Source organism: Canis lupus, chromosome 35 (genome assembly GCF_011100685.1).
Source record: "Canis lupus familiaris isolate Mischka breed German Shepherd chromosome 35, alternate assembly UU_Cfam_GSD_1.0, whole genome shotgun sequence".
In the NCBI taxonomy this organism is placed as follows: Eukaryota; Metazoa; Chordata; class Mammalia; order Carnivora; family Canidae; genus Canis; species Canis lupus.
The window spans coordinates 21645270-21672838 of NC_049256.1; the positions used below are offsets into that span (position 1 = coordinate 21645270).

Sequence of the window (27569 nt, forward strand, 5' to 3'; positions counted from 1 at the left end):
GTAAGAAGCTATAATGATTTATATTGGTGCTTTCCTGGGGTACTGATTTTTTTCTTTTTCTTTTTTTTTTTGTGGAATTCTCTGAACAGGGCTTTCCTGAAAAGAATACATTAAGACTGTCAGAATGATTTTTTTCAGCAGACTAAGCTTTGCAGATGCCCTTTGTTGAGGGAAAAATGCATTATTCTGAAAGTCCTTCTGATCTTCGGGAAAACTGAAAATATCAAATGTTCTTCTACCATTTGAACTTCCCTACAAGAAAAATCCCAGGAATATTTATTTTCTGGGCTCACATAGTTCAGAGCTGATGGTATTTTAAAACATAAGAATAGAAGTGCCTTAAAGAAAATTAAACTTTTAACATAGATTTACTGAAAGGAAGCCTCCTCCTGCCCTTGAAAAGCAGAAATTGTAGTACTCCCTTTCTGTTTTCCATTTAATATATATATTTTTTCACCTGAATATTTCCATAGATGAAGTGATGTGTCCAACATAATTATCCTGGGAGATGATTATTTAATGTGTGTCAGCAAGACATGGTTCAGATATGTATTGAGCTCTGGTTGGCTGTGCCCTGAATAAGACCATCCTGCTATTTCAGGATCGCAAAAACAACTCCAATGCATTGGAAAAAGAAGAAAGGAGGCAGTTGGTCTCATGGTTTAGAAATCCATTTTGTGGCTTGCATGGGCAGACAGTCCTTGAGTGTGAGAGAGCTCGCTTTGATTTATAGGGGCTTATAAAATGTGCTGTGCTTTGTACCCAAAGTCACAGACCTGCTGTGAATAGGACATGGACCTGGAGTTTTTGTGGTAGTAAAATTTATAAAACCAAATAATGATCTCTTTGGGAAGAGCCTCAAAGGCGGGAGGGACCGAGTCTGTTAACCTGGGTTTGTACAATGTCTAGCATGGGGCCATGCAGAGACAAGCCCTCACTAATGTCTTTGTTGTTGACGATGATTGAGACTGAGAGTCCAGTGAGGAGCTGGGCGGGGGGGTGTTTACTATGATAGATCGAAGGGGAGCTCGGAGGCCGGGAGGGAGAAGATAAATGGGCAGTTGAGGACCTCGTTTGGCAGATGCTAGTGCTGTTCTTTAAGAAAAAGGAAAATGGCTCAAATTCTCCTCCAGAAGTGTCCTGGCCCCCTGCTAGGGAATTCGCTCCTGGTTTGGAGGCGTCTGAGACGTTCAGAGTGATTGGGGTGCAAAAGGTCATTTGTGGCTGTCTTCTCTCTTGGCATGGCTGGCTGTCCACTGTGCTTGATCTTTTATTCTGCTCCCTTCTTCCTGTCTCTCCTCCTCTCTCCCTTTCTTCCCTCAACTCCTTATTGATGTTTGCTTCTCTACTAGGCTGCAAAGATCTCACTCTTTTTCTTCCTGTGTCTGGAGACTGTTTCGGGGACAGTGTGCATCCACCAAACCAGCATTTTTATGTGTGAGCGAGTTGAGGCTTGCCTAAGCACAGAGCAGGGAGGTCCTAGGACATTTTCTAGCGTGCCTACTGGGTTTTCTTGCACCTAAGGTGGAAAAGCAAACAGATTGTCATAGGATCAGTATGAACTTTAGCTGGCCTTGCAGTTTGTTATTATAGACAATGTATCCCTTTAAGGCAATTTTGTTGAGAGAATGTCTCAGTTTGAGGGAACGGATGAAGAGCAGAAGCAATATGAGGTTGTTAGGTCCCTGAGTTACTCTCTAAGTAGCAAGAGAAAGGGTGTGTTTCTCTCAGGCTGCAAGTGCAACGAAAACCTGTGCGTTGCCGAGTTAATAGTTAATGCAGGTCTAGTTTTATGCCTAAAAGAGAATGTGTTTATTTATTTTAAAGTAGGCTCCATGCCCAGTATGGGGCTCCCACTCACAACCCCAAGATCTAGAGTTGCATGTTCTACCAACTGAGCCAGCGGGGTACCCCTGCCTAACAGATGATTTATCATGGAAGGAAGAAAAGATATTCAATGCATATAGTTTGTTATGTGTGCAGAAATTACTGTGCTCTCAGGTATGCTGAATTAATGAATTAATAGCTATTCTTTTTAAAAAGATTTTATTTATTTGAGAGAGAGAGAGAGAGCAGGAGCAGAGGGTAGGGGGTAGGGGCCAGGGACAGAGAGAGGGAGAAGCAGACGCCCCCCACTGAGAAAGGAGCCTGATGGGAGGCTCCATCCCAGGACCCTTGAGATCATGACCTGAGCCGAAGGCAGATGCCTAACCCACTGAGCCACCCCAACACCCCTAAATTTAGATATTCTTAATTCTTTTTCATTTGCTGCCTGCAGCTCTGTGCAGAGAGATCCTTTTACTGCATGTATTCATCAACAAGCACGTTTTCTAATAAAGAAAAGGCCTCCAACCTGATTTTTGTCCCTGTTCCCAGTGTACTCTTCCTTAGGAAGATTGTAACCTTGTCTCACAGTCTGGTTAGCAGCGGGGGCCCCATAAGACACAGACAGGAAATGTCATCCCCTCGCAGCTTCGTCACTGCCATGGGAAGGGTGACATCCTTCAGGTCCACCCCGGCAACAGGTTGTGCCATTAGCATCTAGACTAGTTGGTGACTGTACTCAGTGGTGACCCTCCTCAGATCTGCTTTTGCTTTAGGCTTAAAGTGACCTCCTCACTCCAGTTTGCCCAGGAGCCTCCCACTATGCACTCGCTGGCCCAGGATAGTTAGTAGAAGCACCTCGTTCCTTCTCTGGGCTTCTTCATCAGTTAGCTTGGGTATGAGTGGAGAGAAGCCAGGTTCCAGTCGGCTGTTCCTTTAAACAGACGAGAAACTATCGTTGTCAGTAGCTAGTAACATTGGGTCTATGTTAGCAGGTTTCTGATCTGGGAAGGAGATATCCATTCTCCCACTTAGATATTCCCTCACCGTCTATCTCGGGTCACAGACAGTTCGAGGTACTGGGAACACAGAAGTGAAGAAAACAAGTCATGGCCCTAAAGAAGCTTATGTTTTGGTGGGAGAGACAGGCAAAAACAAACAAACAAACAAGATACGATTTAATGTCACATAATAATAAATGCTGTAAAGAAGCCAAGCAGAGGGTGGGGATGGAGACGTCGCCAGAAGCGTGATCTCCAATGGCATGGCCCGAGAGAACTTCTGATGGTGTGACATTTGAACGGTCACGATAGTGACCTCCGATAGGTCCTGTGCAACAGGAAATGCCTTGTTTAACTACTTCAGATGACCCTGGGGTGTCCTGGAACCTCACAGGGGAAAGGACAGTGATTGACACGATGTGATGGCCACTTGTTTTGTGTGTGGTGTCTTCAGTTTGCTATGAATTTGCTCTGTATCTTCTGTCCGGTACCAAGAACTGGAGTTTTCCACTTGGTGTATTACTCACATCACACTTCCGGTGAGTTTGAGACTTCAGAGAGGGATGGGGAGAGGAGGACATTTTTGAACATGGCGCAGCAACATTCCAGAATGTCTCCAAGGCTGTCTTCTGTCCGCCGTGTGGCTCCATAGGCAGGTGTTCTGGGACATTCTTCCTGGGCTCCAGGTCCTGGTTTGGAGCCTCCTGCCATCTGAGAGGTTTGCAAAGTCTCCTGAACCTTAGAGAGGGAAGAGAAATGGGCTCTTATACCCAAAACCTTCAGAGTGAAGTATTTGCCAAGTGCTTTGCAATCGGCCTTCCCATAAACCCCCCTCATCATCTCTGTGATGGGGTTTCTCGTTCCGGCACCCACTCTGCGGCATAAATGGAGGGACAGATGGGGATGGCAGAGTGGAGGAGAACAAGAGAGGATATGGAGCTGGAGCTCTTCACAGGGATGACCCCCCTGTGCACTTCCTGTGGGGCCAAGCAAGTGCCTGGCACAGGCTTTTGGCTCTCGGTAAAAGCTGTGGCACGAATAAGCTACCCAAGGCAAAGGTGAGCTGCTATTTATTTGAAAAGTTTTGAATACAGTTATATATTAAACTAGTTAATCTTCAAGGAATGACATTTAAGAATGTGTAGTAGATGAAGAAAGGATGAGTGGTGAGGTGGCCATTGTATGGTGGTCAGTACACTATCTCCCAGGGTTTGAATTGCTGATGATATCTTGGATGTTGTATCTGATTGGTGGTTGGTTTGTCCTTATGTCTATCTGTTCATCCATCTATCCATTCCTTAACCCACCTTTGCACCTCCCCATTCAAAGTTGGTCATATAGGAAGAGGTACTATTACTTAGTGCGATTATTCATCTCACTTGGACTCTGCTTTCTTTTTTTATGAAGATTTTATTTATTGATTGATGAGAGACACAGAGAGAGGCAGAGACACAGGCAGAGGGAGAAGCAGGCTCCCTGCAGGGAGCCATATGTGGGGTTTGATCTCAGCACCCCAGGATCTTGACCTGAGATAAAGAGATGCTCAACCACTGAGCCTCCCAGGCATCCCTGGACTCTGTTTTCTTAGTTACAGAGTAATGGGTTTTATCTAGAGTATTTAAAAGGAACTGTTAATATTAGAACCCTGAGGTTGTTATATTTGATTATGCACGAGACATTGGAAAGAATCCAATTGAATTAAACATGAATTAAACGGGGGTCCTACCTCCAAAGAGCACAGTCTGGAGGGTGTGGTGACAATAGGGAGATAGTAATAGTGCATGCAGAGAATGACCAGTTACCCAACACTGCTGCCGTGAGATTAGGAGGGCAATTCAGAGAAGGGGGAGATGTTTTTTGGCTCTGGGTGTTAAAGAAGACTGTCTGGAGTGGGGGAAGGTGGCATTTATTGAGTGCAGGGAAATAACACTTAAGTTACTGAATATGAGTTGCTTACCATCCTCACTTGGAGCTCATTTTAGTTCAAAGCAGTGAGACAGGCTTTCATATTCCTATTTAGCAGATGGAGAAAGTGAGGCAGGGAATAGGAATAAGTAATTAGCCCAGAGCCACCAGGCAGTGGAGGAGCCGAGCGGTGATTCAGGAGGAGGTCCATGAGTCAGGAGAGAGATGAGGCTGGCAGGGTGTTTCAGGAGAATAAAAGACCATCTGTGGGGTCTTGACCAGGTGGAAGTGCCCTGCATTATGGGAGGAACAGCAGGGACCCCAGAGGTAGTAGTAGAAACCAGGCGTGGGAAGCTGGTTGGACTTCCCTCATGCCGGGCTACAGGATCTGGTTTTCATTTGGCCCATGTGGAGATTTGGTGCTGGGACATAACATGATTAGAGGAGTGCATTTTAGGATGTTTATGACTATACAGCTTTCTTATGATTCTAAAATACTTGCATGCATCTAAGTTCTTCAGTGTGGTATCCAGAAATTCCCTCCCCTGGTGTCTCCTGCAGTCTGGCCCCTGAGAGGTTTTGTGGAGGGCTTTTGTACTAAAAAAACAGCTCGCCCCGCTCCACCGGCCTGCCATTCTGAACATCAGCACTTTTTAAAAATCCCTGTTCCATTCTTGGGATTTTGAGAAGACAATTCCCTAATCTTCCCCCCACCTCTGTGCTGTTCCCTTGGCTTTAATCTATTTCCCGCGATTTCAGAACTTCTCTATTAATAAAGGAATAATTAGATCTGCTTTGGCTTTGCTAGTGAAAAAATATACCATAATATTTAGATTAAAACAGTGTACAACTACACTAGAAAAACACATCCCGGTTACATGATGAGTTCCTCCTTTTCCTTTTTATTCACAATATCCTGGGGTGGCCTACTGGAGAAAAAATACTATTTGATTCTCCCTGGGTGGTCAGACAAGACTTGTAAAGACTCTTGTTTGTTTTGTGTTAGGCTTCAAAGGCAAGCAAGCTTCCCTCCATAAAGATGTACTAAGAAAATGGGGATTTTTTTGAAGTTGCTATGTATAAAGGGAAATCCAGAGCAACCATCTTCCTTTAGAACTACAAGCTAATGTGATTAGAGGGTCTCTTTTCACCGGGGATCTTTGTTGTTTCTATGTCTGGTCAATACCATCAATCTTACTGGGAGATCTGTGCTCATGAAAACCATTTCCACCTGTGTTTTTTAATTTAAAGTTTTATTTTTTTTTTACCCACACAAACACATGCGTTCATCTTTCAACCCATGTTTATTGTGCACATTTAGATGGTTTTAAAAGCTAAGGAATCCGAGTGGTGTGCATGTGTGTGTGTGTTGTTGATGCTCTGTTGGTGCATGCTGGTGAAACCTGGTCCTCGGGCCACATGTTCTGCACATTCCAATTAGTAAGGCCCTCTTGCTGCGGAGTGGGAGAAAAGTTTGGATTGGGGTCAGGGCTGGCTAAATGTGGGATCCCTTTTAATGCAGGCTTTGCAGAATTCCCTTATTAGCACCTCGAGGTCAGTGGGAACCGGGGGAAGCTGGTGTCCTGTGCACAGTTGGTATTTTCTGCTGTGTGTAGCGTGTGTCAGCCATTTCCAATAAAATGCTTATTTTCTCCATTTCATAAAATTAATTGTACTTAATGGGGGAGGTTGATAGTGCTGAATTATTTTAAGCCTGGAGGGAGCAGAGCAGCTGTGTCCTACATCAGACCACTGATCTATCTAATAGGTTGTCTTGCCACCTGATTCAATGGACGAATGTGCGTAGCCAATTACGTGAATCCCTGTATGGAGTGAAAAATGACCTTGAGCCCCAGAGAGCCAGACAGTTGCTTGATGCAGTGTGTTCACCCACTGAAGCTGTTTTGCTGCCTTGGCCGGATAGGAAATGTGGCATATTTCTAATCTCTAGAATTGTATTTAAAAAAAAAAAAAAAAGAAGTAGCCACTATGTAAAATAGGTAAATCTATCATGACTTGCCAGGAACTTTGCTTTTGAAACCAGATGCTTAGAAAAATAAGTAGTTTGGGGGGTGTAGCCTCTAAAAATGTTAGGGAAGGGAAGAACCTGCAAGCATCTGCATTGTTATAGCCAGACATATAACCTGTTCTTATAAACTGTGTTTGTTTTTTTTTTTTTTTTAATGAAGACTATTAGGGAAAGGAAAATATAAATTTTTTGAATAAAAAGACTTAGAAACACCATAAGCTAATTTTGTTGGGTATTCTTTTGGGCAAGTATTTCTATAATCAAATACATTCTTAGAAAATATCAGATTTTTAAAAGAGAGAAGTCCTGGCATAGAAAACAAACTTAACCCTTGGTATGACCTTGCATGTCTTTGTAAGTCCCGGAGTCAGGATTCACTGTGGCTTTGATGTGAGTCTACCAGCAACAGGATGGCACTCAGCAAAGTGCCCATGGTGTAGTGGGAAGAAAGTCCTTTTGGAGTCAGCCAGCTCCTGGTTTTGATCTATGGCTCTGCTATGGCTAGTTCTATGACCTTGGGCAAGTTACTGCATACTCTCAGCCAGTCTCTGTCCATAGCCTTCTACTGATGTTGAGACAAGCCTTACAAAAATGGTTTTAGAGGGTAAATGAAATAAGCAATAGACAATGGGGTCTGATATATATGATGTGAGTCAGGATTATAAATATATATATATATATATATATATATATATATATATATATATATATTTGTATTAGCTTTCTTTCTTTGCTCTGATTACATCCCAGGGCTAATATTTTTTCATGTGTAAAAATGCACTGTTAACTCTGGTAGTCACTATGAACATTTAAAACCCTTCATTTTTCAGATAATGAAGTCTAGCCCCAGAAAGGGAGAGTGACAAGCTTGCATTGCTTTACAATAGGAGTAGCAGAGCTGCTGCTAAAACCAGGTTGTTGGGTGCTTCCAGCTTTAATTCCAGGTATAAGGAGGGCCTAGCACTCTGTAGTGAGTCTGTGGCATGGGATGGCTCTAGAGCGGGCAAGTCCAAAAGCAACTCTTATGTGTTCTTTTCTTCTAGAAATCTTCAGGGTAGACCAAAATGTGTACTGAAATGTCAGTCTGCTGTGTCCTTCTGTTTACTCTTGCAACTTTTGACTCAGTTTCCCTTTCTTTCCTAGTACTCTCAGGTGACTACGGAAGCATTAGCACCCTGCATGCTCAGGTAAGAGACTTTTTGGGTGGGAGAGATTTACAGATAAAGGGTCATACTGATTCCCTTTGTGGCTGCGGCCTGGTTTTTGCTCTTTCCTGGGTTGCCCTAAAGATCCTCATGGCCACCTTTTGCTTTTATTTATTTTAGTTTCTTTTCTATGCTATTACCCTATTATATTTTTGGTTTCATTTTTATCTACTCATATATGTATGTTGTGATAGAAAACATGCATGGTAATGGCAATCCCTACCTTCAGGGTAAGGCTTTGCTCTTGAAGAGACAATTCGAGTATAAGGCAGGTGGCAACTATCTGTAGTGTTTTAAAATTTTTTTCAATGCATACATTACTCTTGAAGATGAGAGCTCTTTGTTTTTTTTTTTTTTTTTTTTTACATAGATACAATATTGTTTGTACACCTAAAACAATAGTTAACAATAATCTCTTAAAAGATTTTATTTATTTATTTATTTATTTATTTATTTATTTATTTATTTATTTATTTATGAGAGCCCAAGAGAGTGAGAGTGCAGGGAGAGGGGTAGAGAGAGAAGGAGAAGGAGAAGGAGAATCTTGAGCAGGCTCTGTGTTGAGCTTGGAGCCGGACTCAGGGTTCAACATGGGGGTCAGTCAGTCTCACAACCCATGAAGAAGATCATGACTTGAGCAGAAATCAAGAGTTGGACACTTAACCAACTGAGCCACCCAGGTGCCCCAACAAGAATTCTTTTATATGAAACACCCAGTCTGTTCAATATTCTCATTGTACAGACACATACTATAAAAACAAATCTTAGGCATGCCATTTACAACATGATGGCTATGGTTAGTACTGCTGTGTGGTGTATTTGAAAGTAGTTGAGAGAGTAGATCCCAATAGTTCTCATCATAAGGGAAAAACATTGTTTCCCCTCCTTTTCTTCTTTTCTTTTCTTTTCTTTTCTTTTCTTTTCTTTTTTCTTTTCTTTTCTTTTCTTTTCTTTTCTTTTCTTTTCTTTTCTTTTCTTTTCTTTCTTTTCTTTTCTTTCTTTCTTTCTTTTCTTTTCTTTTCTTTTCTTTTCTTTTCTTTCTTTTTTTTTGTACCTGAGATGATGGATCTTAACTAAACGTATTGGGGTGATCATTTCACAATATGTGAAAGTCAAATCATTTAGCTATACACCTTAAATGTAAACAGTACTGTATGTTAATTATATCTTCATAAGAGTATGGGGGAAAAGAATCTCCGGTATTTTGTATGTTGGGAGGCACCACTTTAGTCTAAGCAGTGGTTCTCAAGGTGTGGTCCAGCATCAGCATCACCAGGGAACTTGCTAGAAATGCAAATAATTGAACCCTATCCCAGACTGAGTTAGAGACTCTGGGGGTGGAGTGATTCTTTAGGTGATTCTAACCCATTGCAGAGTTAAAGGAAAAATAGTGGTCTAAAGAAAATCCCAATGTTTTACTCTATACACACCCTATTTTATGTTTGTCTTTGGGTTCAACACAGCAGAATATCCTGAGATACTCAAGATACACAAGATGGTGCACTTATACCTGGGTCATTGTGATATAATAGGAAATATATATTTTGGTCTTCCTCCCTGGCTTCTGGCCAGAGCTCCTAAAACCTCAGTAATTTCCTAAGACTAACAGAAGCGTCTTTTGTTTTAATATCTGGTTATTGTTCCTAGCTCCTGAAACAGCTCTGGAGTGATATGTTTTGTTATTCAGAACAAGCCCTTTCAACCACACCTGAGTTTCTGTTAATAAGGCAACTCTTGGAAAGCCTCTAATTATGGGGGCTGGTTGCCAGGGGAACCACCGTGTGATTAGACGATTAGAGGATTGGTACTTGCAGGCTCCACCCCCTGACCTCCAGGGAGGCGAGAGGGGGCTGGAGGTTGAGTTAAACACCAGTGGCCAATCATCTAGTTCATTATACCTACCCTAGGAGAAGGGGTTTGGAGAGCTGCTGGGTTGAGGCTGGGCAGGTCCTGGGAGCAGAGCATGCCAGGAGGCCCACGTCCGCCTCTTGCGCCTTGCCCCAGGCATCAACCCCGTCTGCCCGTCCCGGAATTGTAGTCTTCATAATGAACAGGTAATCTGGTAAGTAAACTGTTTTCCTCAGGCCTGCGAGCTGTTCTAGTAAGTTAATGAACCGACAAAGGAGTTGTGGGAACCCCTGATTTCCATGTAGGTGGTGGGTGGGAGTCACAGGCTGTGATCGGGGCTTGCAAGTGGCCTTTGGGGTGGGCAGCGTTCTTGTGGCTGGAGGCCTTAACTTGTGGGGTCTGTGCGACTCTGGGCAGGTGGTGCAGAGTCAGAATTGAACGAACTTGCAGTACCCCCAGTCTGTGTCCCTCGAGATGTGGAGAATCGCTGGGTGGGGGGCAAGGCGCACGTTTGGTGTCAGGAGTGTTATGTGAGTCGAGGGAAATGGGGAGTTTGCTTTCTCATGACCAAGTTGGGGTTGAAGGCTTTCGTTGCCTTCCGGGGGCCTGGACCAAGCCCCTTCCATCTGTGGCTGCAGAAAGCATCCTGCTGAGCCCACTCCCTTGTCGGGAAGCCAGCACGCGCAGGCCATTGACTAGAACCTTCTGGCCCCGGAAACAATGTCGGGACAGACCCAATTAGAACCATAACTTCTGTGAGTGTGTTTGGTGGAGAAACAAACTTTTTAAAAAAGAGCACACTGCTAAAAATTGGGGTACTAAGGTGCTTGCCGCACTGGAGCATCACCCGGGCAGCTTCTAGAAAGGCCCCGGTCACCTGGCCTGGCCTCAAGAGTTTCAGTTGAGTTGGGAGTTGGTGTCAGGAGGGGACAGGGCTCGGTCCTCGCATCAGCATCAGCGTGGTCTGAAGGTTCTCCAGGGGACGCTACCGGTGGCGGTGGTTCACAACCAGGAATTTATTTGGTTCGGGATAGAGGTAAGGAACTACGTGAAAATACATCGCAAGAGTGTGACTCTCCGGGGGCTTCCTCCAAACGAATACGTGCTTTTCGGACTGTGGTTCTTGAAGCTATTGGCTTGTTCTGTGTTCAGCTGAGGCCCAAATTCATGCCACAATCTTTCTGGCCAGTTCTAGGTAAGGAGATTCGACTAGGGTTTCTCTGCACACCTGTAGGTGTCTTGGGGGTTCGGGGGTACAATGCGTATTTCTGTAGCCCGTGAGTCAACCTCTGCAGTTGCCCTTCATCTAAGTGGACATTGCTCTGGGAAAGAGACTGATGTTTTGCAGGGTGGGCCATTTTAATGTTTCTGAGGCTATCAATGAGACCAGAGCCTTCCTTGCAGTCCCGAGGTTACGGGAAGGAAAGATTGAGCTGTATTTGTTGGTTGAGTGTTGAAATATTCCATGGAAAAAGGGAAACAAGTTCTACCACTGATTTTTCTTGGCAGGATTGGTAACCTTTCCCCCCAAATTTCTGGCAAGTGTGATTAGAAATTGACTTGCAGGATTTGCTCCCACTTGCTTCCCAAGACATCTTTTGCTGGCTTGCTGCTGACTAGCAGTAGTTAATTTGCTATCTCTCACACGTGTTATCCAAAAATCACAGAACTCAGAAATAAACAGCATGAACTTGGTCGGTCACATTTGGAGGATTAGCCAGATGTAAATCTGAGTTGGACTTGGGAGGTTTCGTGTGCCTCATTTAAAAATAAATAGAACTCTAGTTTTGAGTAGAAACAGATTTTTAAAAAATGAAATATCGTACTGGAAAACAAATTTTATTTTTCCAATAAAAAAATGCGGGGAGGAGGTAAGCTTTTCTTGACGCCAGTGCTTATTTTATTTCATGCCCTTTCTTTCTCCTTGCTGATGGCAGATGCAGCCAAAATAAGACCTGAGTTCATTTTCTAAAATGGGGGAAAAATTAATCATTCAGGAATTTATTTATTCTTAATTGACAGCAGACGTTTAAAACCTGATTGGTTACGGTCGACGGTTTAACGTGCCTTTTAGGAAAATACACCTTTATGTATAGCTCAGAGTTTTCTGTGGACTCCTTATGACACAGCAGGTTGAGGTGTTGGTTGGCCGTGAGGGTTTCTGATTCTTAGACCTTCTAAAATGTTATTCCTCACCAAGAGAAAAGCGAAAGCTATTTTTCATGTGATTACAATATGAGTTATGTGATTAAAAAGTTTTCTGTTGATATGCAAATTTGCTGCCAGAAATACCAAATATTCATATGCCACCTGTTTTTAATTCGAGCAAAATCCATGATCAGAACGAAATAAAAAAAATCTTAGAAAAATCAGAAAAAGAATTCAAATTTTCTTAAACTTTTTGTACTTATCTTTCCAGATTGTACTAAGTCAAACTAATACACCAACGCCAAAAGGTTGACTCTACCAAGTAGAGATAATGTTTCATACAGACATGTGATTTGAGTTGCGGATCTGTTAGACCGTTCCGGGGAGTGGATTTTGATCATACAGGTTTCTAAGCAGTCCCCAAATTTAACAATTGTGGATCATATTACCTTTTGTTTTCTATTTATTACAAAAGTGACTATTTGTGACCTGACATAGTAAAACCTGCCTGTCTAAACCGGTACGGCTGTCCAGCCATCCTGTCCCATCTTCTTTGCCCGTGAAATCCTTTTCTGTTCTTCAATCCCGAGATCAAATTTACAGTGTATACCACTACCCTTTTCTAGGGACAAAGATAGTTTGTCCCATTAATTTATGAGTGTTTTAAAAGTAACGAATGGTCAGATGTGCAGCAGACTAACTTCGCAGAAGGGCTTTTTTGAAAGCTTCTGTCACTGAAGGTGTGGGGTGAGGGATGTGGTAGTGATGGGGATCCAACAGCTCTTTGGTAGGTAGATGTTATCCAATTTCAATAAGTAAGGTGTAGGGAAAGGTAAAGAGAAAGAGAGAAAGCACCAGAAGGAAATAATCCTACCCATGCTCAGATATTGTCCATATGACCTCAGACACAGACACTGAAGTGACGGAACCAGACTGCTTCTCTGTGTATTCCTGTGATCTAATTAAATGTGTTTTCACTTAAAAAGGATAACAATGTTAGATCTTAATGGGATTAACCTCACTGAAGTTTATTAGGCATTGCTTTGACAGTAAAGATTATGGATGGCTCAAGTTCTGTGCTGCTGAGGATAGCCAAGGTATCAAACAAAACGTGTATTATATGACTGACACTTGGAATGGGAGCAGAGTTTGAATATTTTTCCCTCTAATTTTTTGGGAAGATTCATTTTGATACTAAGGTGAAGTGTTTAGCTAAAACAAAAGGGAGGCATGGTTGTTGTTGTGTTTTAAGTAGAACCAAGGCTGTATTGTTCCTGAGGGTTTCTCTTGCTCCAAATTATCTAGATGAACTGTTTCTTTAGCTCAAGTTCATTGATAACTACCCACTTATTTTTTTAAAAAAGATTTTATTTATTTATTTGAGATAGTACAAGCACAAGCAGGGTGGAGGGGCAGAGAGAGAGGGAGAGCAGACTCCCCACTGAGCAGAGAGCCTGATGTGGGTCTTGTTCCCAGGACCCTGAGATCATGACCTGAACCGTAGGCAGATGCTTAACTGACTGAGCCATCGGAGCCAACACTTTCTTTTGTATGTGTTGTAGGTACTGAATAGCATTTTTTTTTTCTTGTGGTAAAACATAAAATTTACCATCCTAGCTGCGTGAAAGGTACAGATGAGTTGTCCTGAGTACATACTTGCACAACCGTCACCATTATCTATCTCTACAACTTTTCTTCCCAAACTGGAATTGTACCCACTAAACACTAACTCCCATTCTTCCTTCCTCTCAGGCCCTGGCAGTCACCATTCTACCTGTTTCTGTGAATTAAACGGTAGATAATGATTTGTAGAATCCTACAGTATTTTCTTTTGTGTGTGTAACTGGTTTATTCCATTTAGTATAATGTCCTCAAGGTTCATCCATGTTGTAGCATGTGTCAGAATTTTTAATACCATATTCCATTGTATGTGCAGATCATTTTGTTTATACATTCACTTATCAATAGCATGAGTGGATTTCTTCCAACCTTTGGCTATTATGACTCATGCTAGAAAGAACATAGATGGACAAATATCTGTTGGAGTATCAATATTTTTGAATTGCTTCCCCAGGAAAAGTGTCTTTGTCCAATTGTGTAAGATACCCACATGCTGGTTTTGATACTGATTAGGTGACTTCAATATTGTTTGTAACAAAGCCTTTTTTGTAGCCTCATGAGAATTAGTATGTTGTGTATGATTTGTGAAGGTCCCCAAAGGCGTATAGGGACAGATAAACACATGGCACTACAAACCTTTAGAACACACCTGACGAGACATAAAGATCCACTTTTCCCTGGTAAAGACCCATCGAGATACACTTTTTAAAACAAAGTCTGGCATCATAGAAAGACCTACGTTTTAGAATCTTCATTAAGATGACCTCTGGAAAAATTAAAGTGGCTTCCAAAATTAGCATTCTCTGGCTAACCAAAATTCTCAAAACAGAGGATAATCTGGGATTCGGAGCATATGTCTTTCCCTAGAGAGTAAACTTTATCTCTTGGAAAGTAGTGCAATAGCTCCTTTTGGGAGCATATACCACCCAAAGATACATCCTCTCCTCACATTTTTGGTGTTTTCAATGTTTTTTCTACCTTCTAGAACAATCCTGACCCGATGATTATTTCAGACACCTTATGGTTACCTAAATAGGGAAGCTCCCTGTAGCTAATATTTGAGCAGGTACTGTATGTTAGTTAGGATATTATTACTAGTTAATGTTCATCCAATCCTTGGTGTGATGGACATGTTCCAAGCCCTTTATATGTGTCGTGATTTATTTAATCTTTCCCAATATTTCAATGTGTTTGATACCAGTATAACTGATTTCACAAATGAGACAGAGGTTCATTTGAGGACACAGTTAGGAATTGTCAGAGTCAAGATTTGAACTCAGGCATCTGACTTCAGACTGTGTATCTTTGACCACTATGCCCTACTGGCCTGGCACTTTGCCATTGATCTAACTTATAAGCTATGTGGGCAGCATTCTCTGGAGGACAGATTCTGAGGAGAAAAAGTCAGTTCTGTGTGTCTGTCTTGAAACCCATGCCATATTAAATGATCACCAAGTATTTTAGAAGTTCAGCAACAAAGGACCAAGCTCTCTTCTGAACACCGTGCCCTTTATTTCCCTTTTTAAAAGGTAAACCCATTTCCTGGAAAAAGAAATTCAGAAAGATCATGGTTAGGAATTTTTAAAAAATTAATCTATTTTTATGAAAGTTTACTACTTCTCTATGAATTTATATTTTGTAAAGAATTTACCAGAAGTATTGGGAATAAACCTCACTCAAAAGTTTGGTATTAGAGTTTGTAAGGAAGATCTACTTATGTCCAGTTAAAATTGCGTGATTCCTCTTAAGATACTGGTGTTCTAACAAGTACTTGTAGCCAATTTTATCCCAAAATATCCAAGAATCATTATTTATACCCGTTAGCAAGTGAATGGGTCCTCTTAATGAGGTCTTATTTTTTCTGAATGCTCTTGGTGAGGATTAGAGAGTCCTTTGTAGCTGAAGGAACATTCTATGAGCAAAAGTCATAGTTGCCAGGCATTTTGCTAGAGGCTGTGGAATTAAGGACCTTTAAGAAATAATGGTTAAGATAGGTTTAACTTAGTATGAGACACAGAGCTAAGACAGGAGATGTACTAATTCTGTTGAGGAATGTGGTTTGGAGAAAAATAAACTGGGTGGGAGCTTGGTTTTTCAAGTTGAAAAACCAAGGAGTTGTCTGGACAAGGTACGGGGTAGTGGTGGCGGGGATGGCGGGTGAGTGTTCTCAGGCAAAGGAAAAGCTGCATACAAGAATATTTAGGTAAGAATGACGAGTTGAATTAATGTGGAAAAAGATTTAGGTGACAGATTTTAAAACTACTTTTGAGTCTTGGCTTATCCTCTGTCAAGGTATATCAATCACTTTGGCCTTTGTTTTGAGGATTAAAAGTAATGTATGTAAACTCTTCAGTAAACCTGATGTAGAGATTTCTACATGGATGCTGTCATATGCTATTATCCTTTTCATTTGTCTCTTTGTTTTGAATGGTATTACATTTGCATGATGCAAAACTCCCCAAAATAAAAAAAAAATCTTCCACATTTGAGCATCTTCTGTCAGGTTCCTCATTTTCAGCTCCCACGGAAATCACTATTTGTAGTTTCGTATACAGCACTTTATGGTCCCTTTCTGCTGCTCTATGAGGAAATAGGAGTATCCATTCTATACTTCCTGTTCTTACACAAAAGGTAGCATATTATACACATTGTGTAATACCTTCCTGTTTTATACTTAACCATACATACTAGACCTCTTTCCATATCTGTTTATAAGCGAACTTCCTCATATGCTTTTTTTTTTTTTTAAAGTACTACTTTATTTGGATAGTTTGACTCCCAAGATATTACAGTAACAGTACAGAGTTCTCACATGCGCTTCACTCAGCCTCCCCCAATTAGTATCTTAGTATGTTGTCAAAATCAGGAAATTGACTTTGGGACAATACTCTTCACTCTGATACCTTATTTGCACTTTACCAGTTTTTATATGCATTCTCTTTAGGGGGAAGTGCCTATTTCTTTTTTTTTTTTTAATATATTTTTTTCTTTATTTATTTATGAGAGTGTCACAGAGAGAGAGAGAGAGAGAGAGAGAGAGAGAGAGGCAGAGACACAGGCAGAGGGAGAATCAGGCTCCATGCACTGGGAGCCTGACGTGGGATTCGATCCCGGGTCTCCAGGATTGCGCCCTGGGCCAAAGGCAGGCGCCAAACCACTGTGCCACCCAGGGATCCCCAGGGAAGTGCCTATTTCTATGCAGTGTTATCACGCTTGTGTATTTGAGCGACCATCTTGCCAGTCAAGGTGCAGAACTGTTCCCTTACTGGGGCACCTGGCTGGCTCAGTTGGTGGAGAATGTGACTCCTAATCTTGAGGCTGTGAGTTCAAGCCCCGCATTGGGTGTGGAGATTACTTACATAGAAAATCTTTGCAACAATGAATGGGGCACCTGGGTGGCTCAGTCAATAGAGCACCTGACTCTAGATTTCAGCTCAGGTCATGATCTCAAGGTGGTGAGATCAAGCCCTATGTTGGGCTCTGTGTTGGGCATGGATCCTACTTAAGATTCTTTCTCTCCCTCTGCCCCCTCCTCCCATAAATAAAGGAAGAAAATCTTTAAAACGAAACAAAGAAAAACTTTTCCCTTGCCATCAAGCAACTACCTTCTCTGCTACTTTTTATTTTTTATTTTTTATTTTTTTCTGCTACTTTTTAATAGTGTGACCTATCCACTAGCAACTGCTGCTTAATCCACACATTATATGTATGCCTACTTTAAGAAAACCCAAACATATATTCCATGCTTCTCAACGGTAAGAATCATATTTTCATATATTTTTATTCCCTATTGGACCAAGCACTTAATGGGTACTTAATAAGAACTTGTGGAGGGATCCCTGGGTGGCTCAATGGTTTAGCACCTGCCTTCAGCCCAGGGTGTGATCCTGGAGACCCGGGATCAAGTCCCACATCAGGCTACCTGCATGGAGCCTGCTTCTCCCTCTGCCTGTGTCTGCCTCTCTCTCTCTCTCTCTCTCTCTCTCTCTCTCTCTCTATCTCATGAATAAATAAATAAAATCTTAAAAGAAAAAAAAAAAACCAACCTTGTGGAAATGCAGGAGTCAAAACCCGAAACAAAGCCAAGCCAAATAGAAGATTCAGAGTTGAAAAACAGATGAGTCAGGATCATTTGCTTCACGAAATAACTAAGTTCAGACTTCCTTAAGTGGGAACTCCTCAATGGGAATTAAGTGACAGTTTATCATTTCTTATAGGACTCCATTAAAAGTGCTAGTGATCAGAACACAGTCTTTTAAAAGCATCGCTTTTCAGTGTTTCTGTTTTCATAATTTCCTCCCCCTTTAAGGCCCTCTATTTTAGTGGCATGATAGTGTTTATTATCCCTAGTTGACAGAGTAAGAAACTGGCTAAAAGAGGGAAGAAAGCTGTCATTGAGTCTAATAAGACTAAATCAATTTGATTTAGGCTGTCCAACAACCTAAGGTTAACATTACTCTCCTCATTTTACAGAAGAGAATGAAAAGTGCTCAGAACTTTAGGAACTTGCCTCAGGCCAGTTGAGATCAGACAGGTTTCCAAACCTACAATTCTCACCAGGACTCCATAATGAATACTTTGCTTTCCTTGGGTTAAAAGTTAAAGAATTCAGATTCCCTGCCTCTTTTTTTTTTTTTTTTAATTAATAAATGATGGTGAAAGTAGTATTCCAGCACATTATTTATGGAAGATCTATACTGTAATAGTTTATAAAAATGATCAAGGGCATTGGAGTTGGCCAGACTTTTGTCCAAATCTCAGCTCAGCCATCCTCTAGCTTAGCTGATGGTGGACGTGTTGATTTACCTATGGAAGCTTCAGGCAGTCCTCTATAAAACAGAAACCTTGGTGATTTCCCCATTGAGTTGAGGGAATTAAATGGAATAAAATATGCAAAACACTCAGCGCAGTGCCTGGTACTTACCAGCCATTTAACAAAAATAAAACTATTAAATGTGTCTTTATTTTATGGACCTTTCCACTTATAAATACCAAAAGTAATAAGTATTAAGACTATGCGATTGATGTACAATACAACATACTATTGATGGAATTCACCTAGCGACACAGCGATTTAATTTTTTAAACTTTCTTAGGCTGTCCTTTTACCTTGACGTTTTTTTAAATCATTGAAGTTGCTGTATTGTCGAATGTACCTCGATAATTTTTTTATTTTTATTTTTAAATTTATGTTTATTATTTTGAAAGGCTTTATTTATTCATGAGAGACACAGAGAGAGGGGGGCAGAGACACAGGCAGAGAGATGGGCAGAGAAAGAGGGAGAAGCAGGCTCCACGCAGGGAGCCTGATGTGGGACTTGATCCCTGGACTCCAGGATCACACCCTGGACCGAAGGCAGGTGCTAAACTGCTGAGCCACCCAGGGATCCCCAGATAATTTTTTTTTTTAATCATTGAAGTTGCCGTAATGTCGAGTGTAAGGTAGCCCTTTTTCCCCCCAAGGTGGTTTTTATTTTAAATTTGTGAATGAGCAGATTTTCTAGAAGTTAATAATTTGTGTTGACAGTATAGGAACAACTTTTTTGTGGTTTAGGTCTTACTAAGGTTTTGGTAACGTAATCTTCTGTATGCCCATGGACCTATTCATTACCTGAGAAGTGGTCCAGCAGAAAGGCAGGTAGCTGCTGTGGGTGTGGATGTCTGGTGGTGGTTGGGGGGCGGTGGAGGTGCTCAAGGCAGGCAGCTTTTGCAACAATAAAAGATAATTGAGTGCAATCACCGGCTTTGCTATTTGCATTCGCATTGTTGGAATTGTTCAGGGCCTGTGCTTAACTCTGCTTAACAGGGTGTTTGTTTGTTTAGGGTGAGACCCTTTAGGTATCTGTGAGTAGCATTTGCATCACAGTGACAGACTGTGGAGAGCTCTTTCCTGTGTTACAGATTGCTAGGAAATTGGATAGACCTCCAGAGAAATTCTCTCCCACGCCTTCCCTGGGGACCAGCCTGTGACACAGGTGAGAAAGGCAGTGGGGGTGGGGTGGAAAGCCAATGGCTAGACTGGCTAGAAGAGAGTGAGCTACAACTCCATAGGGTTGCCTCCAGTCTTCCAGACTTAGGGACACTCTGCGTGTAGCCATGGAGAGGACACTTGGCACATGCACTGAAGTTCCCTTGAGAGCCTCTGGCACTTCTCAAAAAAGAAAGCCGAAGGAGAGCTTGCCTCACAAGTTCTCATTAGGCATCTAGATGATAGAGTTGGATGCTGTCTTCATGAAGTTGAACCCAGATAGGATGGAACAGCGATTCTCAACTCTACATGCACACAAGGCTATTTTTTTTTCTTTTTTCCATCTTTCAAATGATTTTACTGTACAGCTGGGGGTTAAGAGCCACTGGGATAAAGAGTAAACACCCTGACAAAATGACAAAAGGGCAAAACAAAGTTCCACTCCCGGTTTGGTGGATGGATCCCCATCTTTCCCAGTGAGACCATTGATTTGTTGTGTTGGCTGGAGTTTGTCTCTCCACCTTCCAGTGGTGGGCTCACGGGGCAGATGTTCTGTTGGCTGCTGTCTCCACCCAACCCAGGTTTCCATGGTGTGTAGGATATAACTGCACGGCCTGTCTCTGGAGTAAGGAGGGTGACGTTTTGCTGCTTACCCTTGGAATTGTGATTTAAAGTCTCGACCCTCAGGCTTTAAACAGAAATGTACAGTGCGTTCTAAGGGGTATTGTGTTTAAATCTTAATAATTTATCTCTTTCATATAAGAGAAATAACTGCAGGGTAGACAGAAACGCTCTGAGAAAACCATGTGTTTCACATTTACTACAAATAAGTCATCCCTTCTCCTGAGCTCTCAAAAGTCGTAATTTGGAAATCATTCTTTTCCTGTGAAAACCGGAAAGCTGTTTTTTTCCTGTCCTTTTGATAGGAGCTGTAATAAAAGTTCCCATAGGCAAAAGCTTTTGATTTGATATGATACGGTGCCTGTCTCTCTAGGGAAGTCCTGGAAAATGCATCGCTGCATCTCTCTCTCTCTCTCTCTCTCTCTCGCTCTCTTTTTCTTAATTGATATGTCTTTTATTCTCTGGGTTTCATGCCCAAGCATGATGTCAGTCACATGTCTTTCGTACATCCCAAGCCATTTTGCAAATGGAAACTATAGAAGAAAGGAAAATTGGTTGAGTGTATAAACTGTATTTCAGGAACCTTCTAAAGGGTATGTTTCAGAGGCACTAAACTCCGAAGTATTAGCTGACATTTATCGTCATGCTTCAAAATTAAATGTCTTTCTGATCACATGTTTTGCATACTGTGACATATTTGTCCTCTTTTAAATGCATAGGAATTGGCAAGAATCTAATTTCACCGGAAGGTTTGCTGAAGCATTATCACCAGACAGCCAGAATGATTGATGAGTGCTTTTCAGGAAGGGAAATGCTTCCAGCTTGGTTTGTATTTTGTCTTACCTGGACGTTAGCGCCTTAATTTTCTATGTCAGTTAAGAATAATCCCTTTTCATGCTTGTCGTCATAATCACACTGTAAGAGACTTAAAAATTGTCATCTCCCAGCAATGTAGGTCAGTGTAAGCATTTTTAAGATTGCGCCCCTTTTTTCCATCACTTTGTGATTGAAGGAGAGAGATACTGAGATTTCATTGTGTTAATGGTACTAACTCAAGGCACAGTGTGGTCAAGTGGACAGGCTAAGGGGTATCCAAGGGAACCCCAACACTCCATCTGAAATGGCAGCAGTAGGAGGTGTGGTGTACTTTGACAGTTTTTAAAAAGTAACATTAAAATGGTGCCTGAGAGTCCGATGGCTTCAGTTAACGTGGAGTCTAGTGAGGCAGTGTAGGTGATTCTGTTTTTCTCTTCTCATGCTTTTATGTTTTGCTGCCCTCTGAAATGTACTCTACAGGCAATTAGCCATTCTTGAAAGAACCACATGTCTCTGGACAGGCCCAGAGATGGAGATAAACAGGCCCTTCCCAGATAACCATTTCCAAGTCTGTTCCTGCAGAAAGGCCAACAGAGTAGAGGCCCACTCTGTATCTGGAAAGTGCAAAGATGTAGCTGTACTACTTTTACAAACATCAAACTACATTAGTCAGTTCTTTAGTAACACTTGAGCCGTGGAGCATAGACCTTGTGGTTCCTTGAATAATCCTATTTAACTTCGTAGGTCTAGAACTTAGGCTTCATTTCTCCTTTCTCTCCTAAAGTACTTTGGTTTAATCTTCACAGAACTTTTTTCTTTTTTCTTTCTTTTTTTTTTTTTCTGGGCAAAGGATATAAATTCTTTCATTTGGTCCTTCCCCATTCAATATCAATACCAGGTGCTTAAGTTTCCTGCGTTCAGGAGAATATGATACAGCTCAGTTGATTGTTTAGTTGTTGCAGTTTTGATTTATAGTTGCTGCAGACACTGTAAATGGTTTGTGGTCAGGTGGAGTAAATTACTATTTTAAATGTGCAGGATTATCGACTCTTTTATTTAAAGAATATTGACTTTACATGGAGGTTTCTGATTGGCTGCCTATGGCTCTTACAGCTATGTCAATTTTAGAAAAGGTGACTCGGAAGTATTTTTATTGATGAATCTAATCCAATGGATAAGCAGTGTTTGACACTCCAAATAGTAATCCTATGGCTCTTGGGGCATGAAGGCTACGTGACTCCAACTCTATAGTAAGATGTAGAAACACCTGGACTCACCCCTTTTGGATTCTTTTTTGGGAGGGGGAAGGGGTTGGGTTCATGTCTCCTGATTGGGGGCGGGGGGGCCTCACTGAGATCCAAGAGTTCTATACTCTGTTTTTGCAGAAAGACCGAAAACAAGTCAGATATGTTCATAAATATTCTTGTTGGGTTGCAAATAATTCTTTAACAAGTTATGACAAAGGTGAGTGAACACTGAACCACACCTGGGGCAGGGAGAGGAGAGGGCTCTCTAAGCATGTGTAGGTAAGTTTCCTACAACTTGGTTCAGTTCTACCGTCAAAACTTAAAGAAAAAATGAACTGGTTTTATTCCTGGAATGGTCTATTTGACAAGCCTCCAATCAGCTACTAAATCCCACTGCCTTGGGGGCGCCTGGGTGACTCAGTTTGTTAAGTGGCTGCCTTCAGCTTTGGTCATGATCTCAGGATCCTGGGATGGAGCCCCACTCTGGGCTTCCTGCTCAGTGTGGAGTCAGCTTCTCCCTCGGCCCACCCCTCCCACTCGTTTTCACTCTCTCTCATAAATAAAATCTTAAAAATGAATCCTACTGCCTTGGCTTTACTTAGGAAATTACAGTTCATGATAGCTGGGTGTTTCCAGGTCTTACTTGATTCTTTCCTGTCCCCCATTTATGCTTAGATAGTCCTAGAAGTGGAGGAGAGTCTGAAAAAAGAATCAGATTTCCAAATTACATTCCACTAATGTGGAATTAGGAGTTGGCTCATTAGATTTTACCTTATTTTCTCTTAATTTGAAGAAAAATAGAGTATGTACAGAGTTGTAAATAAATGGTACCACCCAAAGTATAGCGAAGGTATGTGACATCCGTTTGAGACTAGGTATATTTTAGAAATACAATTTTTGCACCAACAATTTTTTTTTCTAAATTTGGCTAAAACTGTAAAAATTTTTTTCTTTTGGTATATTTTGCCTTTTAAAGCAATTTCACTTTTTTAGTTTTGTAGAATTCAGATGGGCCTTCAAGGCAATTAATGTTGAATGAGGTTCTCTTGAGCTTACTCTTAGGGATGGGTAAGGGCTGGAATTCGTGCCCCTTGTAAAACGATGATGCTTTGGCACACAGTCTGATGAGCCACATGTTAGGACATTGGTCTTTAGTGAATGCTGTCGATAATCCAGATTTTTCTTCTTAACCAGTTACCTGTGAGCACCTCACCCATTCATGTTCTTTGGTTACAGTTCAGTCACCTGAGAAAGGTTTGAGAGTCGTCTTGAGAGAGAAGTTCATATACGCCTACCATCTTCTCCAGCATGGAACCATTTCACACCAAGAACATAAATTTGGAAGCTAAGAGACCATTCTGTAGTAATTATAATCACAGCATAAAAAGCATCAGTTTACCAAGAAGGACTAAAAGAACCCTCAAGAATTTAAAAAAAAAAAAGGCCAGCTGGGGACTGAGGAGCAATCTGGGGTTATGTTGATCTTCTGGGGCTGGCCGAGTCTCTGGGCACCAGAGTTCACACAGCTGGATCAGGGTTCTACCCTGTAGTTTCTCTTTCCACTTGGACAGAAATGGAGGTGTTGAGCCTATAATCTGGTCCTTGCCCAAAACCAAGTTAGTGTTATGCAGTATTTCTGTTTTGAACACATTTGTCCTCATTTTCCCTTTTCTCTTCTTGCCCACTAGAAGGGAAAAAAATCATCAGAGGTACTGCTGGGGCGGAGTCACTCTTTGATTACAATGCCCCAGGGTTTTCTAGGTTAACAAATTAGAGCTTCTCAGCTGGCCTGAGTAGGGGTGGGTCCTCCCTTCTCCGGTTCCCTTCCAGCCTTCCCACTGCAGAGGAGCAAGGGGAGCCTAGTTGCTGAGCTGGGAGGGCATGCTGGCTGGGGAGCACAGGATTGTTGACAGCAGCTGTGCCCTTTTAGTGGGGCGGCCTTCCAGCATATTGGAAGGTGTGGGATGACCTTCTTTATATGCTCCTTTTGTAACCTTGCCCGATGCCTCTGCTTGGATGTGCAGGGGTGCAGGGTGGGGAGGAGGTTGGAGTTTTTTGGGCTCAGTCAGCACAGCATCCAAGGAAGCACCGAGCAATCCTTTGGCCCACGTCCTCCTGTCCTCCCCCCTACCCCCCCTGCCGTGGATTAGAAAGGACCTTGGTCAGTTGTGTGGGAGGTCAGAAAGTGAGCCAGCCCAATTCTCCTGCTGCCTTGCCTTGGGGGGATGACTTTTCCTGCTGCCTCCTCTTGCTTCGCTGCTGGGGGTGTGGAAGAACTGGTGGGAGGTTTGCTGGAGCTGGAGTTTATTGAAAAAACAGCTGCCCTGCTCCATTTCCCTGCCTCCCACCCCGCCCCATCCTTCTCTCTGCGGCAGGATGTAACAGGATGTAACTCTGCTGTAAACTTTGGTGGGGGTGAGGCCTGTTAATGCTTTTTTAAAACGGGAATTTACTTTTTTGGCGTGGAGCTGTTAGGTTAAAGCTGGGAGGGGGGAGGAGGAGAGGGCTAAGTAAAATTTGATATAGTCATTCTAGAAATGATTCTTCTGCATCCCCCCCCCCCCCAAGTCGGAGTGCAGCGGGTTGGAGTCCAGAAGGGCCGAGCTGAGGTAGGGAGGCCGCGCTGCACGCTGGCAAGCCTTGCTAGGACTCCAAAGCCTGTTTGCAGCTCTTCCTTTATTATCATAACCTCTTGAACAGAAAACGCCATTCGAAACGACAGTAAATGCTTCTCAGCGGACAAGTTTATGACCTCGTTTTTGACCAAGAGCACTTATGGGATTGAGCGGAGCGGGGAGGAGCGCGGCGGCCCGGACACCATTGGCCAGAAGTTCTGTGCAAATCAGGAGCTCGGGGCTAATTAGGACCCCGAGACGTGAAGAAGCAGCTGTTTTATGGTGTGAACTTTCGCACAGAGGATTTCAAGAGGCTAATTCTCCTTGGAAGTCTGTTTGCAAAGTGGTTCTTTGCTGGCTGTTGCTTCATTCTTCTTCGGAGGCCCCTATTTCACCGCGTGAGCGTTTCGTGCCAAACCTAGCAGTGACCTTCTGGCGCCCTCGGCCACAAGGCCTGACTCAGCGGCCGGGGGGCGGGGGGGGGGGGGGGGGGGCAGCACCCAGCGAGGGGGGCAGGACTTTTTAAGCTCTGCTGGCTTTAGGGTTGGCCCCACACTTCAGACCTGGAGGAGCAGAAGCGAAGAGGGGGGCTCAGAAATGTTTCTTCTGCCTCCCTCTGATGAATGCAAGCCTGGTCCCCCCCCTTCTCTCTTGCCCTCCTCTCCCTCCCCCCTTCCCCACCCTTCAATCTGAACTTGCTTTCTTGCTCTGTGAACTTGAGAGTAGATCTTTTCAGGGAGAATTCTGGGCAATGTATGTATGTAATGTCCTAGGCCTTTGGGTATGGTTAACACGTTTTCTCCCTCCCCACCCGTTCCTTTTCTTCCCCTCCTCCCTCCCCCCCTCCCTTTCTTAACCATTGTTTTTCTTTCTGTCCTCCCACTTGTGTTTACTTTTACAGTGGAATTACTAAACTAAACATACTTGGACATGTTTGAGAAAGTGAAGCTACTCTAAAAAAGTTAAGGGCATGATGCAGAGTCTGGGATGCATGAGAAGTTGTAGAATTCAGAGGGCCAAAGTTAGCATCTGTTATTAAGCCACTGGGATTAGTTGCGAAAGTGGTTAAGATTTGCAGAATTCACTACTTTTTCCTACTCTACACTTCTTTTTTAGGAATGCATGTCTTCTATACCTCAAAGGTGCACGCTTCTGACTTATTCAGGAACATCATCTCTCTGCAAAAAGCACTTTTACAAGGGAACAATGACAACATCCCTATCATAAACCTGTAGAGAGATAGGTATGTAAGTGAAAACACAGGAGAAAAATACTAAATATTAAGACCACTTAGACCTGTCTTCAGTGTACATGTAAGTTTAACTTGAACTTTAAGTCAAACTTAAGTATCTGCTTCAATTCTTGAAAACCCAAAAGGACTAGAAGATTGCATGTTATGATATTTGTGTAAAAAAAATCCTAAGGCTAGGAAGGAAGCATCCCAGAACAGTAAGTAGGGATTACAAACCTGTATGCTCATTTTCACACTTTCTCCTCAGTTTTTCACAATGAGCCAGTAAATCTTTTATGATCAGAGCTTGTAACTTTCGCTAACCTACTTGAACAAGTGTGTAGGACAATGGATTTTTCCGTATAGTCGGATACAGTTCAGATGAAATAAAATTTATAAATGCTCAGAGTTGTGTTAAGTCTATTCCTATGTGCAGGGCTTTCAATCTTCTGTGTAACTCGCACCACTTGGGGTGAGCCTGGGGTGGGTGATGTACATTCTGATCTCTAGCAAGAGAATAGAATGAGTCTTGCCTTCCTGCTAGGTTCCCATCTTTCTCCTGTGTGCTAATTTGTGTGTTCTTTTTTTTTCCTCCCCCCTCCTGGGACCTCCCCTTTCCTCCTCGCTGCTGCTGTGCATCCTCTTCCCACCACCCTGGAGATGATCCCTGAGTTACTTTATTGAAGATGACTCATAATCAGGGAGCAACAGGTCACCATTAAAGTTAATAGTGCTTCTTAAGGACTCCACCGCGGCAATAAAATTTGCAATGAGGCACGAGCAATTTCCATTTGCAACATTGTTTTAATTGCTCAGAGATGTCCGTAAAAACATAGTGTGGCAAATTAAGATCACTTATGAACTGCTGAGATTTTTCTTACCAAAAAAGGTACTCCATAGAAAGTACCCTCCTCTTCAACAGTGACATACAGCTGTTGGCTTGAGCCTTTGCCGTCTGAGATGATCAAGCTGTGCTTGACACGTGGCCCAGAGGAGAATGTTTCTTAAACAACTTGCTTTCCATATATTGTTAAGAGAACATTTGAACCAGAAGTAGCACCACCTAGGTCGGCAAATTGAATAAACTGTTCCATTACTGATGCATATTAGCCTTAGATTCAACCTCTGTGCATGCCACCTAAGGGAAATGAAAACTATTTGAATTCTCCCCATACTCTCTTTCCTAAATCCTTAAAGTATACATACTAGAAATTAGAATTTTTAAGATTTTATTTATTTGACATACAGCACAAGCAGGTGTGGGAGGAGCAGGGAGCTGGACGTGGGACTCGATCCCAGGACCCTGAGATCATGACCTGAGCTGAAGGCAGACAGTTCACTGACTGAGCCACCCAGGCGCCCTGTGATCCCTTAAACTTCTCTGACCCAAACCATAGGCCCAAGGGTCTGGCTCTAGTGCAGGCTAAGGGATTCCTTGTGATGAATGCTGATGTCTGAAACCAGGCAGTGCTTTCTGCAAGCCCATGTCCC

At 42.4% G+C, this 27569-nt stretch overlaps 1 protein-coding gene across 1 annotated transcript in view; it reads left to right on the plus strand.

Annotated features, from left to right (window-relative positions):
- Positions 1 to 27569, plus strand: part of LOC102151579 — a 338066-nt gene that overhangs the window by 93680 nt on the left and 216817 nt on the right. The window contains exon 4 of the mRNA XM_038583970.1: positions 7903 to 7946. Coding sequence (XP_038439898.1) covers positions 7903 to 7946 — 44 coding nt within the window. The remainder of the gene's footprint in view (positions 1 to 7902; positions 7947 to 27569) is intronic.